Source organism: Athene noctua, chromosome 6 (genome assembly GCF_965140245.1).
Source record: "Athene noctua chromosome 6, bAthNoc1.hap1.1, whole genome shotgun sequence".
NCBI classification, from domain to species: Eukaryota; Metazoa; Chordata; class Aves; order Strigiformes; family Strigidae; genus Athene; species Athene noctua.
The window spans coordinates 34,767,252-34,784,051 of NC_134042.1; the positions used below are offsets into that span (position 1 = coordinate 34,767,252).

At 42.4% G+C, this 16,800-nt stretch overlaps 1 protein-coding gene across 3 annotated transcripts in view; it reads right to left on the minus strand.

Moving 5' to 3' along the window:
- The window catches only part of CCDC88C (coiled-coil domain containing 88C), a 108,055-nt gene extending 91,510 nt beyond the window's left edge, over nt 1-16,545 (minus strand). For 2 of the 3 annotated variants that reach the window (XM_074908550.1, XM_074908548.1), the window contains exons 1-3: nt 16,093-16,545; nt 15,880-15,980; nt 7,872-7,980 (exon numbers count right to left, since the gene is read on the minus strand). In XM_074908550.1, the coding sequence (XP_074764651.1) occupies nt 7,872-7,980; nt 15,880-15,980; nt 16,093-16,152 (270 nt within the window). In that variant the 5' untranslated portion in view covers nt 16,153-16,545. The remainder of the gene's footprint in view (nt 1-7,871; nt 7,981-15,879; nt 15,981-16,092) is intronic. The other variant, XM_074908551.1, reaches the window with a different exon arrangement.
- Nucleotides 16,546-16,800: the final 255 nt, after the last annotated feature.

A 16,800-nucleotide genomic window follows, 5' to 3' on the forward strand; every position in this document is an offset into this window, starting at 1 on the left:
TTCTCTCCTTAAAGACTTTTTAATGAAAAGGACTAAGTGACATGAAATTCACTACAGAAACACAAGCAATAAAGCAATCTTTAACTTGCATTTATTATTATCTTTTAGCAAAAATAAATCTTAAAGCTATTTTCAGCTACAAGTGGCATGCAGGCTATTTTCTAACTTACCCAAAATTGGTAGACGCTACAAAACTTATCTCGTTCACAAAATTTCAGCTGATAAAAATGGGAAATTTGACTGAAATCTAGGTAGCAGGACTGAACGTGGCTGGCTTGTGAGACTGTCTGAACAGATCCTAAACCTAATATCCAAAAATAGATATATGTAGTAGAGGACTGAAATACCCCATCAACTTCAGCATTGGTAATCACACAAATGGCCTAGGCGATTAACATTAGGCCTTGGCTTTCATTAAGAAAAGCCACACAAACTCTCACATTACCCCTTTTTCAAGCCTTATAAAGGACACAGGGGATGTGTTCTATAATTCAGACATCAAAAAAATTGTTTTCAATTAACATGTCAGAGGTTAAGGAAATACTGGTGCATGGGAACCAAACAGCTATTCCATACTGTAAAATTTTTACAGGTCACCTCCATTTGCCTCCATATTTTAGGAGACTTCTCCTTTCTTCTTGGCCTGGTTTCTGTCTGCACAATGAATTCACACCCCTCTATATTACTAAGCAAAACAAAGACAAGACTACAAAGACACATGCCAGCCTTTTCTGGTCTTTCCCATATTCTAGCTTCAGGAAATTACAGGCAATAAAGTAGTTTAAAAGCCAACCTATCCTCTTCCATCTGTTTGAGGTCACTATTCCATTCCATATTAAAATGCATGTGGAGCCTCAAGGGAAAAAAATGCATTGCTAAACCCAGTTGTCCCTTAAACTTCCAGACATAATTCAATATATCAGCTGAAATGCATCCTAGAGTCACAGCCAGTAACCACAATCAGGTGTCCAGCAGCATACTACTAGCTACCTGAAATGGCAGCTGTCACCAATCTGGGAACACTACTCAGAGACCTCCACAGAATCTTATTTCAACTCTGGGGCAGAAGTTGGTTTTTTTGTCTAGTTGTTCTGGAAACCAGCAAGACAATTCTCACTGAAAAAGCATCAGACAGTCTGGCTGGTGGTGATGAGTCACCTGTCTCCACCTCTTTCTCGCTGAAAGGCTCGATAACAGAACCTATACAAAAAAACCATGCTCTTTGTGATTGTTCTTACGTTCATTCCACTTGCAGCAGAGTGGTACCACTATTTTCAGGTGAAGGACTAAATCAGAGACTAATATCCCCAGTTCAGCATTTCCCAGAACATCTGTGACAAGGTCAGTCACTCCCTTGCCCTGTAGCCACCACTGTAGTAATTGAATATCTTCACAATACCAGTCTTACATGCAACCTTCATGTCTTATGATCATGCTACTGCAGGACAGAAAACTTAAAACAATTTTGTCACTGCAGAATTAATAAATCCTTGTTAAGCTAAGTACTGCATAAATACATATAGACAGTCTATGCCTGTAGCAAGTTTTAAGCTAACTAGAGAAGTTAAATGAAGAATAGGAGTGGAAACAAATACGGAGCTAAGGTCCTCCTCTAGGTCATGCCTGTGGCAGAGTGGCAGTATCTCCCAAGTCCTTGCCCAGTGCATTACCGAAACACAGAGCATCTCTGCAGTTGTACCTCAGCACTACTATCTTGTCATACTAACTTGTTTATTGTACCCTTGTGGAAAAAAAACTATAAGATACAGAGAGCTTCAGCAGCTGCTCACCATTGTTTCTACATGCAGCTGCAACATAAGGCCACGAGAATCTGCAAGCTACCCATTCCCAATGCAGAAACAATTCAAGAGACTGTATGCATGTAGCCTGCTCAACTGTACAGAAAAAGGAAAGAACACACTCTTAAGAGTGCATAGGATCCGCAAAGTATTTGAATTAGAAAGCTCTTATCTGCTGAAGCTTCTTATATCTTCCTCAAGAAAGCTGACATTCTCAGTTAACAGTCTTGGAATTTAAAGCTTAAGATGAGGAAAGGTCCCTCTTAAGCCAAGTTGCTAAATTAAGATTTCTAAGAAACAGGAATCAAAGGAAAGCAGTCACCCAGATGTATTGTGGTTTTAACACACCAAATGGACAAGGCTAGCAAAAAAGTTTATTTTATCACCTAATTCAGTATGTCATTGTGGGTACAAACTCTCTCCCTCAGAACAGAGGAATGCTTTTTGACTTCAGGGAATGCACATTTATGTGCATTTCTAGCATTTTGGTGTTTATTTTGCTAGGACTGGATTAGTAGCCCACTAGAATTAGTCTGTCTAGTAGGGAAAGATTTCGACTCACAAAAGAGGACATTGCTACTTCCAGAACTTTATTTATAGCTCAAGCACAGTTGCCAGTTCATAACTTGTGCCCAAATCTGGAGCTCCAAGTTTAAATTTCTTTTTGCAATCCAGTCAAGAGCTCTAAATCTGACTCAATGCTTCAACTGCAGGCGTTGCTTATTGATCTGGAATCTACCAGTATTGCAAGACCTCTGCTGACCCACCATAAAAACCAGCTTCTGCCCCAGATTCAAGACAAAACAGTTTCTCTTTTCCAGAGGCTAGAGACACAGCACTACTGTAGCCTCAGTGTCAAACTGCTCACAGTAACAGCCAAACTCACAGGCAGCTAACCCCCTTTAACATGCCTGATACAAACAGAAGGATAGGTGATATAAAATCTCTACAAAGGCAGCAAACAGTTTCATCTTTATTTGCCCACATCCCCACTTCAACGTAAATGCTAAGGGTTATGAGTTTCTTATTGAAGCTTCAAGGCCACACAGTCACAACTGGTTTCAGAACTGTCAGTATGATTTTTTTTTTTTTAATGAAGACATATTTCCTATCTAGAAACATGAAGTAATCTGCTAGGTATTTAGTGGCCACAACTGCAAGAAAATACAGGCAACAAAAATACAGCCATGACCACATTGCAGCATTTCTTCCAACAGCATTTCTCATCCACGTACTTCAGATGTGGCCATAATAACCATGCAGGGACTAGCCAAGGGATGATCAGAATCTTTTTTCTTCTATCAACCTCAAGTTTTTCATTTAAGTGGTAGGAGTTTTTGCTGGAGTGCAGTATATACTGTTGGAGTGATTACTGGTATTTTTGAAGTTTAGAAAACTAGCTGACATCAAAACAGATCCTTTCATAATTTTAGGGTTTTTATAACCTGATATCAAAGTTATTTTTAGTTCCTTAGAAAAACTCTAAATCCAAGGGTTTGCACATGAGCAGAGGAAGGACAAATCTACTTCAAGCTTTCCCTGCCTGCCTGTCTTAGGTCCCTTCCAAAACTCTCCAGGTCTGAGCATACTGTCCAAATGTTAAAGACATCAGGGCAGCTGCTCTTAGATGGACACTTCAAGTACCAGCATTTACAGGATTTAAATATTCCCTACAGCATGGCAAAGGGATAGGCCAACAGCCCTCAGATTTTCTAGCTTTCTTCCATCATCAGAAGTGACAGAACCAACAACAATAATAGCTCCTGCACAGGTCACTGCAGCTTAAGGGGGGTTTTGTTCCTTTTTTGTTGTCTTTTTTTAAACATTGCCAACAAACTCTCTCAGTAACAGAGAGACAGTGTCACACCACTATCAAGATACCTGCTGCAGCTGGGATTAATCACTATTTGGAAAAGCAGCACAAGGCCATAACAATTCACTGTCAATAAGGGTCAGGAATCCTTATTTCAGTGAAGCCAAACAGTTAGTTCAGTCTTGCAGTACTCACAGCTGAACTATATTCAAACCAACTTAATTGAGCCTTAGTGGAGCTCAACAAGAGCATTTCAAAGTGAAGGCAGAATTTAGTAATAGCAAGACAATTTCATCGTGTTACACTGGGCTAGCCAGTGTCAGCTTAAGAATGAACATTCCCAACTATGTTATCATGGCAGTAGACAACAGCTGGAGGTCAATCTATTCCATATGCATTGGGTAGCTGTAGCATGAGGTAAAGACTTAATCCTTGGATGAGGATGCACAACATCTGCACCAGTGAGAAGTGGATGAGTATCTCTTCCCCAATACACTCAGTTCTCTACTGACCTCTTTAATCAACATCCTCAGCGCAGTTATGGACAGTAACCTGTAACTCTCTGTACTAAACTATTCCCTACAAAAATATTTTGTATTCCAGTTTAAAGACAGCCAAGTGTCTGAATTCAGTCAGAGCAAGAAGAAACATGAAAAAAAAAAATCACACTGAGCAATGAACACATTCTGCCACGCTCAGCCCTTTTCCAAGATATGGCACCAATTCCAGAAGTTTTATGACCAGCCATTTCTCCAGTGAACCAGTGCTGTAACAGTTATTAAATGCAATTAATGACAGATTCTCTTGAATGCTCATGAAATCCCACAGCAAAATGAGTCATTTGGCCTGGTTTCAAAAGAGGGGCCTCTCAAGCCAATAAGAGACCTGCAAAGGTGCAACAGCTCAGAGTGGGAAATCCAGAGATGCTGCTTGCTACCACCCATAACAAATGTTACATACCCAATTAAAAAAAAAACAAACAGCAAACCATGATTTAGAGTCTTGTAATAATGTTTTTCCTAGTAGCCATAAGCAATGCAGTTTTATGCAGCTAAAAGTTGTGAGAAGGCAGCTCTTCAGAAAGTTGTTTAATGAACAAATTCAGTTAGCAAACTTCTAAAAATTAGATGTTATTTGAACTGGGAAAAGGCTTCTCCATCGCATTTCCCCCTCCCAAGTTACACCTGCTGAAGCACAGATAGGAACTGATCTTTATCAAATCAAAGCCAAATTCCACCAAAAACCTGGTTTGTTCATAGTCATTCCCAGCAGAGACCCTTGGCCTAAGACATTAGGAAAGCCTCAACACTGTGGAGAATACCTGGATTCACACTTCTGGATTACACCTGTCCCCGTTTCCTCAATTAATATTATCTGCATTAATGAGAATTTTGCTTCAACAGAGACATTAGCTATACAAATATACAAGAAATCTGATACTAGATACAGACAGGCTAGACAATTACGATCTGAAATGTCAACTAGCTTTTGAATATCAGAGTTAATTTTAGCAGACACATACGTTGCCTTTCTCAGATACAGTTTACCATCAATTCACATCATACTCTTGATCACTTCCTGCCCAGTGCAGAGGGGCAAGTATTCTTCCATAGCTACTGATGTCTTTCAATAAAGCACAAGGTGGCATTTTCCTCATTCTAGGAGGCCTAGTTGACCAAATTCAGTAACCACGTCATAAACTTGACTTAGGTCCATTAAGTGAAAGGGAATGTAAAACGTCAAGGCCAACACTGTATTTTTAGCGCTTTTGTTTCTTTTGAGGAAACAGCAAATTCATGTTCCTATTGTTTGTCAGGAACTTCCTCAACTCCTCCAGCCTGCAACCAAATATGATTGCGTATTTTCAGTCAGTAAGACACTACCCTCATCTTAACTGAAGATAATGTATTAACACTACTTCAGACAATGCCCAAAACTTCAACCTATTTAAAAAAAGTCTCTAGCGTTCAGGAGAGAAGAGGCCTAACAATATTTAATATATTTCAAAGCATCTATTTAGTTGCATGTTGAAAAAAACTACTAAAAGCTACTTATATCAGATGCTGAAGTACAACACAAGAAACTATCCAAATATCTAACAGAGACATTACTACAGATGTAATGTTATACTCAGCATCAATCACATACATTGCTTGGCCACAGCATAGATAGCCTTAACTCTTCCCAGACTATGGAGAGTTGAAGGCTGCACACCACCACGAGAGGAAATCTCAGAATAGCATCAAGACCTTGGATGTTTTACATAACGTTATCACACAATGTTTTAAACTTTGTTGCAATTACACAATTTCAAGACGAAATGAAAAGAATGACTGGCTCTCACGACTGCTTTGTTTACATACCATATATATAGTCTTCAGTGAGCAAGATCAATAGTACTTAATTTCTGGACTACAACAGGAACATCCCTGTTATGCCTGCTACTGCAAGCCTCAACTACTGTTTCCCATCGAAAATTCTGCGTCTTAACCTCTTCTAGTTGTTGCTAGCTTTGTTGGATTATGACTACACAGCTCAACAGCTAGGTCAACAAGACACCAAGCAACATCCCACATGATTCTGAATCACTTTTCTTCTTTCCTGACTCTTCCTCTCTCTTCAGGTACTCTTAGAAGAGGTCAGATTATCAGCTTCAAGACAAAGAACTCACGTGAATAAGAAGTTTTAGAGTTTTAACACCTGAATAACCAGACTCTCAGACTGTAAATCTTGTGGGGGTGAGGAAGGAGCGAGAAAGACTAGTCCTGTCCCTGTCCTTAAACATGGCCCTTTTTGCTTCTAGACTCCAGAAACATTTACACTGTTCAGTGAGTAACAGAAACAAAAAAACCTTCAGCCTCTAGTTATGACCAAATGGAATTTCCCCTTAGAAATCACAAGTCTCAGGAATGACATCATACTGCATCAGCATCTCCAGTTCTCAACTATCAAGACACATGTCAGCTGTCTTCAGAAATACATGATATTATCCTACATCACCTCAAACCTGAGTTAGACACTTAATTTTTCTAGCAGGCTGCTGGAGCTTGCACAGATGAGTCATCCACCTCAACTGACTTTTTCGGAAGTCCCTCTCTCTTTTACACATCACTAATCAAGTCCAAAAGCAGAGAGCAAAGTAGTGGCAATAACATGGAATAACAGTAGGAAAGTTCTGGAATAGAATGGCATCAAAAGGCACTACTATAGTTAAGTATTACATCTCTCTTGTATTTTGAAGACATATGGAAGAGACTGTATATTGGCTTTGTACAGAAAGATGAAGAGTCCAGGACGAGCACACCGACATCAACTCCTGCAGTTTGTTTTGTTCATTACATGATTGAGACACTTATGCAGAGGAGCATTTAAACAGTCCTCAGTGCTTCCTGACTGGTTTATACTGCACAGCATTTAAATCTGGCAAAAGATGTGTAAAAGGAAACAGCAAAACAGTTACCCCTCTCACTAAGAAGTCTAAATACACACAACCGTGTGCATACAGAAATTCTATTTAGAGTAACTGAATTCACTCCTATGGCTTTCCAGCAGCATCCAACATGTATCTAAGTACAAAAGTGTTCAGCTGTCACCACTCCAGTTTTGGGGCAGCACTATTACAAGCAGAATAACACTGATGGTCAGTTCAAGGATGTTGCCTAAGTAGGGCACTGTGAGAATTTCCACTTAAATCTCTTAGAGAAGTTCAGAACAAACAACTGCTTTAACACCTAAGAACAGGTACACAGCATAAGTTACCTACATACAAGATAATCACAGATTTATGTTTCCTAATAGTATATCAATTTGAGGTTTATATCCTAGCATTAAAGGAATTTCTTCATAACAATTTATTTGCTGGCAGCCCCTTTAAGAGAATGTTACTTGTTTTAAACAAGTTCTGTATCCAAAAACATTATTCCAATTTCAGCAAATCCCTTCACATACACACTCCCCACAACTCCACCAGAGGATCCTTTTTACTACATATATCTCCAAGTGCCATCACAGCTTTCAAGCACAATTTCCTCTTTAGAAAAAAAAGAGGGGAGCAGGGAAGCAGCCTCTGGCCTTGAGGAATAGAGAAGGTAGCCATATTGCTTCATAAGAAAAGCATGGCTGAAAGTACTTTTACACAAACAAAATTTCCTTTCCATTTCCTCTCCACTTTCAGTATCAAGCTGCTTTTTGAGCCATCAGCCCCTGCACTAGCTGAAATGTTATAGCAATCACCACAGATCAATGAGCAGAAATCTCACCTGATAGTAAGTCTTAATGTTTCTGACTAAGATAGTCAGGTTTTGAACCCGAAGATAGGTGTCATTATTTACATGCTTGTTGACACGTTGGTTGGTTGGTCGAGGATCTCTATTAAAAGAAGAAAAAGAAAATAAAGTATTACATGTTTATTCAGTGCTAAGACTTAGCATCTCAATAATGCACCATTAGGAAAACCCTTAATTAACCCATTAAATGCACTGACAGGATACATACACATTAATTCATGATAGAATAAGGTCACTACCTTTGCACCTATGTATATATTGGAAATCTTCCTATGTGCCACAAAGTAACCTACTTCAGGTTAACCTACACAGCAGTTCAGGGCAGCTTCCCTCCTTTATTTGTACTTTCCCAAAGAAAAGAGCATATTAGTTTGTGCATACTAGATCAAAGCAGTCTCCGATAAGGGCTTTGCCTTATTTAAATAAAGGGAAACCTAGGAAAGACTACCATGCCTTCTTTCAGTTTGGAGTTTTATGACAAGAGGATGGTGTTAGCATTCAATCAAAGATCACTGTGCAAACTGCAAAACTCAGATACATCACACACTGAAGAAAAAAAAAAAAAAAAAAAAAAGAGTACTGCACTTTTCTTACACCCATATTATCTAACTAGGTCTCTCATACCCACTGTTTCACAAAAACCAGCTCTACTAGACTCTAATTCTATGGGTCTTCAAGATATAAACAAAATATAAACATGGTAAAGATAAGCAAGACAGGAAAAAAAGTTGGTGGAAAAATGTAAGGGAAAGAAGCCTAAAGTTTCTGTTTGATTTTAAAGGAAAAGAAATCAAAAGGGTACCTGAAGCAATTTTATTTCTAAAATAAAAGACACAGGAAAAAAGCTGCAAATAAATTAATATGAATGTGCACCTTCAGATTCTCTGTGTACACCCTAACATGTTGCAAAAAAGTAACCTGAAAACCTTTATCTGCCAATACCGTAGATCAAAGCCATGCAATTCCTCGCTAATACTCTTATCAGCAAACTCCTACACAATCCAAACACCTGCCTCCCAGAGCTGTGCTTTGGCTGTTAATTAAGCCATTCACAGCTCTTCCGGAGCCAAATATTGAACTCGGGCATTGACAAGGAAATGAAAGAGGAACTGATCCAATATTTATTTTTAAAATATATCTGCCAAAGTTTACACAAGTATGTCAAAGAGCTTTTCTTTAAAAAAAAACACCACACAAACAAAACACAGCCATCCCAAAGCACCTCTCTAGTTAAAGCAGTGCTATGTGTATAAATATGACAGAATACACAGATATTCCAGAGATGGAGAGATGAGAGAAAACTGCCTTGGCAGCAGATAACAGACACAGTGTTTATGTACCAGGGTTCAAACAAACAAAGTACAGATGACCAAAACTGACACTGGCATAAACTTGCAAGACCCTATACAGACTTTACAGCAGCAGGCAACTTTGTATACCGATTGGCACTGTAACAAATTATGAAAAAAATCCCAACCAAAGCCAAAAACAAAGAGAGGCAACTAACAAACTTTTACAGTAAAATCTGTAATAAGTATTACATTTCACTGATGCTTAGATACAGGAGCGCAGAAGCCATACTCATACACAGTTTGACAGTATGGGACTTCAACAACACAGTAATTTGGAGAAATTTAACCGGCTCCTGGGGGCTTGAGTACCTTGCTTTCAGTACTCCGAGCATCTGGATCCTGAAGGAAGCTGGATGCTCAGCCTTTTTAGGCAAGGTCACGACAACAAACTAGGAAGCTAAAAGGGAAGAAACACAAAGTAAAGAGAAGCTGGCCTAACAGAAGGGTCAGCCTACAGTTCTCGTTTCCATGTGAAAGCTCATGTAGGCAGCACACTGCCATGCCGCTGTCTGGCAGTGACCCCAGTCTGTGGCCAGGAAAAGAAAGCTTTGGCTGTATAGCAGAATAATACTCCACAACATTTCCCAAAGCTGCACAAAATAGGGCAAAAATCCACAAGACACACCCACTGGCCACAGCAAAGGAGAGGCAATTTCTTCAACAGCTGTAGGCAGTGTAACTGCAGGACTTGGATGAGGTTTTCAAAAGCACGGAAGACACAGAACAACTCCTTCCAATACAAGACCTGCTCATCTTCTGGCAAAGTGAAGCTAGTCACCTGTTACAAGAACATAAGCATTGACAGGATCAGGCCCTCAGAAGCAATTTTGGAGGTTTTATCCTATCATCTTCATTAATGGTAATTGGTTGCCCCAAGAGCCCTTAATGCCACTGACCTCAGGGTCCTCTTAACCTGAAGCCAAGCCACAGCACACAGTGTCACTGAGTCCTGCCTCCTCCTCCTCACACAGAAGTTAAAAGCTTTTCTGAAAACAGAATGTAGGTCAGAAAAGTGACAGTTTGGATTTCTGGATGTGTTGTATAACTAACTGCAGCCAGCACCTCAGCTCACTTCAGAGAGAGCCCTTTGCAGAAGACATGAAAGACAAGCATAGCCTACACTTTGAACTACTACAGGGTTTACTGTCTCCATGGTGAAAAATAAATTCCATCTCAACAAGCAGTATCACATTTCTTCTTCGTTACCATATTTTTTTCTTAATCCTGGTCCAGATCAGCTCGAGTACTAACTATAGGTGCCCTAGCTCCACAGCTGAGAACTTGGAGGAGCTGCAGAAAGCTACTCTTGGAGGCAGTGGGAAGTTCCAGAAAAAATAAGTACTCTTTTCCATTTACCAGGTAAGCTCAGTTTTATCCAGTTGGCAAAACATCTTTTGATCTAATAATCATGGATATGAACACTTAGAAGAATCAAGGGTGTGAGGCACATGTTTATACAGAAAGAATATATTTGATTCATTTTCAAACATTTTCTGCATCAGACCTCCTGCCTAGAATAACCATGTCACACTATACTGCCGCTGCTGCCTACTCCATGATACTCACCCAGCTCCTGAGACGTCTTGGAGGACATGGAAGAAGTGAGACAGAGGAGCCAGGAGTTGCAGCAAATGGGCCTCCTGCTGTAGAAGCAGAACCCAGACCCACCCGGTGCCTCCTCTCCGAAGGGGAGCGGAGAGCAGCCCAGAGGTGGGCAGGCCTTGCTGCAGGGGAATGGGGCAACACTGACCTGTGCTTGGGGAAGGAGTGAGCCTCCAGAAAACCCACAGGCACACATGCTTACCGATCTCAAGAGAAGTGAAAGAAAAAGGCTAAAAACCTAGAGAGACTGAGGAACTCCAAACACTACAACCTGAGCAGCCTGATCTACAGCAGGGAAAAGCAATGCTGTTAGTACCACACTCTGCACATTATAGCACTTGTTTGGTTGGTGAAACTTGTTTATGAAGAATTTTCCAGAACAACTCTTTCCAAGGATCACATTGAAAATTAAAGATTTCTTGCAACACTAACCAGGTAACCCAAACAAATTCCTGTCTGAATGTATCAAAAAAATCCCTGAACACAACCTCAATGAGATGTTTTTTCAGCCCTTTGATGTTTGGTGTTTCCCTTACATACATATATAATGAAAATTACAATTCTCTTTTTTTAAAAAAACACCTACTCCTCAAGATCAAAAAAGTTATCCAAATAACACTGAGGCAGTGTGACTAAGGGAGGTACTTCACAAACCAGTAAAAAACACCCTAGCCAAATAAACAGAAAGAAAGTCTCAAACCTTAGTATAAAGCCAAACATTTTAAAGAAGTCCTCTGGTCTGTACACCTTCATAGATTTTACAGGAGCACAGAGGAAGGGAAGAGCCAGGAGAGAGAGGCCAAGTGATGAGTTCAGCAGGTATGTGGCCAGCAGCTTGAAGATGCAACCCCTTAAGCCACCAATTAAGTAAAAAAAATAAATAATTTTTAAAATTAAAAATGACAATCCCATTCGAGCAATTTCTGACAATTTTGATGAGTAAGGGGGAAACCCAGAAGCTGGACCCAAGGGTTATGAGACTCCAGAAGGAACCAACTGTGCCCAGCACCCCACAGCACTTCGCTCTGCAGATAACTAACTGAAAACACAGCACTCTTGGAGCAATCCAATTCTCCTATCATGCAACTTCTTCCTCTATCATCAAATGAGATGATGCCACTAAGTCTGGCAGAGTTTCTAATTTGTCTGGAAAATGGTAGAAAAATGCACCTCTAAATGAGATTTTAAATTAAAGGATGCACATCTTCAATCTTCCGGTACTCACGCCATTTGCTATAAACCACAAGAAGCGGGCACTCACAATGTGGCTGTTCCCGTCACGTGGTCTAAATTAAAGATGACAGATTGACAGTACCACAAACCATGACAGCTGCGATCGAAAGGGAAAAACCTACTATTGTGCATTTGCATTATGTGGTTTTAATACAAGTAGTTTTATCAGCCATATTCCTAATACACATTTCTGTTTGCTAAATGTTATACCAGAAAAGCAGAATCTACTACCAATTAGAAGAATCAGAACAAGTTCATATGAAAACACTTATGTGTTTATGTGCCTGCATACCTAAATCCCCACACCAAATCCCAAATAAAACTTTCCATAGCAAGTTAAGCAGGGCAAATATTTCCTTATGTCTGTAGATATTATGCCACAGCTGCAATTGTAACACCAAAGGCAGTGTATGAGGTGTCACCATGTGCTTGTTTCACACCAGGAAGTGACACACAGCCATCTGAAAAAAGGTTCTTTAAAATTTGTCCACAGAGAAGCTCATTAACCCGATACACATAAATCCACCAGAAACGCAGAAGCTCAGGACACAGAACTTCCACTCTGAAGATCAACAAACATTTTTGTATGTAGAGTATTCAGTCAGTACTGCAAGTCTGCAATAATGTGTCCTTCATGCATGATCAGGTTGGGGTATACACTTGGACAGAGCACAGGAAAAGGAAACCATGCATTTACAGCAAAATGACTTGAAAAAAATTTGTCTTGTTTTAAAATATAAGTGGGGAAGCCAAACGCTGCTATCTCTTCCTATTAGATTTCACTCATTCAGCAGCTAGATGCCACTACTGAGAAAGAAGCAACCCCCACAACTTTTTTAGAAGGGTCTTGCTTTGTTAGGGATCACCAGTAAAGACCAGCAGCTGATCACCTACCGACCACGTAGTGGCCAGAATCTGCCTAAGCCAGACCAGGTTCCCTTCCTCCGCCCTTCCACAGTGGCTACATTTGGTGTGCCTGAGCAAACTACATTTTATGCCCAGCTAGCATGCCTGGGGGCAGTTCATTTCTGAAGAGGATGGAGCAAAGGCAGAACCCTATTTTCACCTCCTGTCCCACAGCCAGTGGGGACTTGGCAGGCAGGAAAAGCAATAGATGTTACATGTTCTAGTGACACAGCTGCCTTGCTGATATGAACCCACCACCTAAAAAACGTTGACACCACAACATCAAGCAGTTGGGATCTTCTCCACCCACTCTAAGTTGCCAGACAGCATTTGGGCAAAATCCAACCTATTACAACAGACACTAGAGGCTGACTGAACTCATACAGCCCACTCCTGCCTCAAACACCTAAAGCCCTACTTTCACTCAGCAATCTCCACTCAGCAGGTATATCTGGATTTCTTCAGATCCACCTGTCTTTTTGGCCATCAATTAAACTTAAAATCTGCTTAGCTGCAGGATGAAAGTGTTTTAATAACGAAAATTCCAAGAATTTGGCTTTGAAATCATTACTGAAAAAAACCTGTTGATCTGCAGCGAAGTACTGCATCACACCTGGTGTTTAGATGCATGCTCATGTGCCTGTGTTGTGTTCCAGTAAGCGGGCAAGCAGGATATTTAACCTAAAAAACTAAAAGTGAAGTAACACACACAAGTGAGGTGACAGCTATCCACATCAGGAGCCCAGCTCTTTCACTCTGCTACACCCGCTCCATGCCTCTGTGCTTGCAGGCAATCAACAGTACCACGGAATGGCATATCAAATTCTAGCAGATTTATCAAAGGCCCTCATTAATACAATTTCATCAGGAAGAAATCTCGAGCCAAGCACTGAAAGTCATCTTCAGGGACCAGAACTTGAAAAACTAATGAGCAAGCACTTTAAAACACATATCTATTTTACCATTCTGAAAGCTCTGTGGGGCACAAACAGGCCTTGCAAGGCTTTCCTGATTTACAGGCAAGGAGTAATTGCATTGCAATTTCTAAAGGTTAAGTCAGGAAAAAAGTGAAGGTCAGCACCTCTCCTGAGCGTCTTTCTGGGTTGGGATACATAAATACAACCACACTCAGTCAGCCTATATGTTTATCCTGATTTCAATAAAAACTTGTTGTTCACCCCTTGCCCCCAGAGGACTATGAAGCTGCTTCACAGACATTAATGATTTTATGTCTCCTTAGACATTATTTCAATGGCCAATGACAAAATATTTAAGTTTGCATACATCACCCAATAAAGCACTTCCAAGAGACATCACTCATACAAACGCCAGTCATTCAAAAGCCACATAACTTCAGCCTATTTAATAACAAAATTCAAGAGTGACTAAGTATTAATTTTTCTTGTTTTGAAATAAGATTCTTTCACAGATTAGATGTGATAGTTTAGTTAAACCTGCAGCAGACTCAAGTGCTGCCATCCTTGATCACCTCTTTGCCAAACACAATGGTCATAAATCAAAATCCAATTTCCCACATCTTGGAAAACTACAAGTCTGGATCTGAACGCTCATATTCAAGACTCTAATTTGCAGAAAGTTCTATTTTTACAGTGTAATTAGTCCTTGAGAAATGCTGGAAATTACATCTTCTCTTTACATCAGGTGTCCACCCCAGCTAACATTTTAAACCATCAGTTCATTATCCCCAAGCAGGCTGAGTGATCTGGATTCTGTTCTGAATCATGAAACTTCACAAGCTTCACTATCTAAAGTCCAGCTCACAATTTCCACTGTTAGTAACATCAAGCCAGAAGAAAATTTGATTACCTTTTCAGATGAAGCAGCCAGGTACCAGAAGATAACAAAACTTGCAAACTTGAGTGGATAGGAGTATGGGTTGCAAGACTTTTTCAGTTACTTTACAAGAATTTCACTTAGAAGATTCTAATATGAATTCTTAAGTGCTTGGACCTGGCCTAACATTGCAGATGACTGGGTGAGCTTCAATTGATTTCATTCACTTAAAAGTGCAGTGCCAAAACAGAATGATTTCCAAAGTCTCCTCCCCGAAAGTCAAATACTTGTCCCTACAAACTCTTTGTAAGTCACACTGCAGAATATTTAAAAGCAGATACTGAGGTGACAGAAGTCATGATGTGCATGCAGCAGACTAGCAACAGGGAAGGATGTGGTTAAAAAAAAATGTGTAACTTCTATCAACAATTCATTTCAATATTACGGTATTTTCAGTGTTTGCTCTTTTAATCTATTTATAAGATTCCTCAAGACATATCCTTACTGCGCTGCCCGAAAGAACTGTCACTGATATTGTTCTTTTTTTCTCTGAATTAGGTATTTAATAAAGTTTACATGAGAGTAGACACGCTTCAGATTTAATCCTCTCAGTAAAGTTTTGTATGATAAAGTACTTTCATTTCCTTATTTGTACTACCACATACCTCCCCCTAAAGCATGTATGAACAACTGAGAAAAAGTAGTTAGTTTGGAAAAAAAAAACAAAAAGCAAAAAATACATACCCAGAAAACACCCTCGAAAAATATTAGAGCAGATTTTATAGGACTGGATTCGCCTGATGGGTTTTTTGTTCCCCCTTTTTTTTTTGTTAATTTCAAAGAGCAACCAGAAGGAAAAGCCCACGCAAAGCCCGTGCTTTCGCCCTACACGCGGCCCCCCAGGCTGGCCGCTGCCAGAGCCGCCGGTGGCGGCCGGGCGGGCGCAGCCCGGCTCAGAGGGACACGCCGCACCCCGAGAGGCCTCTCTCTCCCCCGGCAGCCCCGCTGCCCCCCGCGGGCGAGGGGCCGAGGCGCGCCCGGGCCCGCTCAGCGCCGGGCTATCACCCTCCTCCCTCCCTCGGGAGCCCACTCACATCTGCAACATAATTTTGTTCAGGACGACACCATCCACCAAGTCCATGTAGACGCCGAGACTATCCTCGTCGCCGCTCTCCAGGGCCCCGAAGGTTTTCACCTGCCGGGAAGAAGGACGGCGGGGTTGGGAGGACGGCGGAGAGCCCAGCCACCCCCCCCCGCTCCCCGCGCCCACGGCGAGCCGGGGCCGCCCCGCCGCTCCCCTCGCTCACCCAGGTCACCAAGGGGCTCTGCAGGAAGAGCTCCAGGAGCTCGGAGACCGTCACGTCCATGTCGTCGGGGCCCGGCTGGCGGCGGGAGGCTGCGGGAGCGGAGCCGCCTCACTCGGGAGACAAAGGCGCGGAGCCCATGGCCCGCCGCCCCGCTGCCCGCCGGGCGCTGCCTACAGGGGAAACAATGCGCGGCTCATCGCTCCCCCGCCCCCGCGCCGGGGGGAGACGCGGGGCCGCCCGCCGCCGCCGCCGCGGTCCCTCCTCCCGGCAGCAACAGGCGGGTCTGGCCCCGCCGAGCTCGCCCCACAGCCACAGGAGGGACTGCCCAGGCAGGACGCCGGAGAGGAGGCGGAAGGGGGACAGCCGCCCCCGGCGAACCCCCCGCCCCAAGGCTGGCGCTAGAGGCGCGAAGCTCCCGCGGAGCGGCCCCGAACAGCTGCGAGCGGCGCAACACCCCCCGGCCCGCTCCGGACGCCGCCGCGGCGCTACCTGCGGCGGGGCGCGCCCTCGCCCCGGCAATTAGACCCGAGCCGCGGCCGCGCCGTGACGGGCACGGCCCGCCGCGAATGAGAGGCGCGGACAAGGTCGGCGCCGGCCAATGGGCGTCGCCCTGGGTGGCGGCGGGGGAGGGCGAGGGCGGGCCGCGGGGCGAGCTGCCCGTGCCGGCTTCGCCCGCCCGTTGCGCCTCCCGGGAGCGGCCGCCCCCGG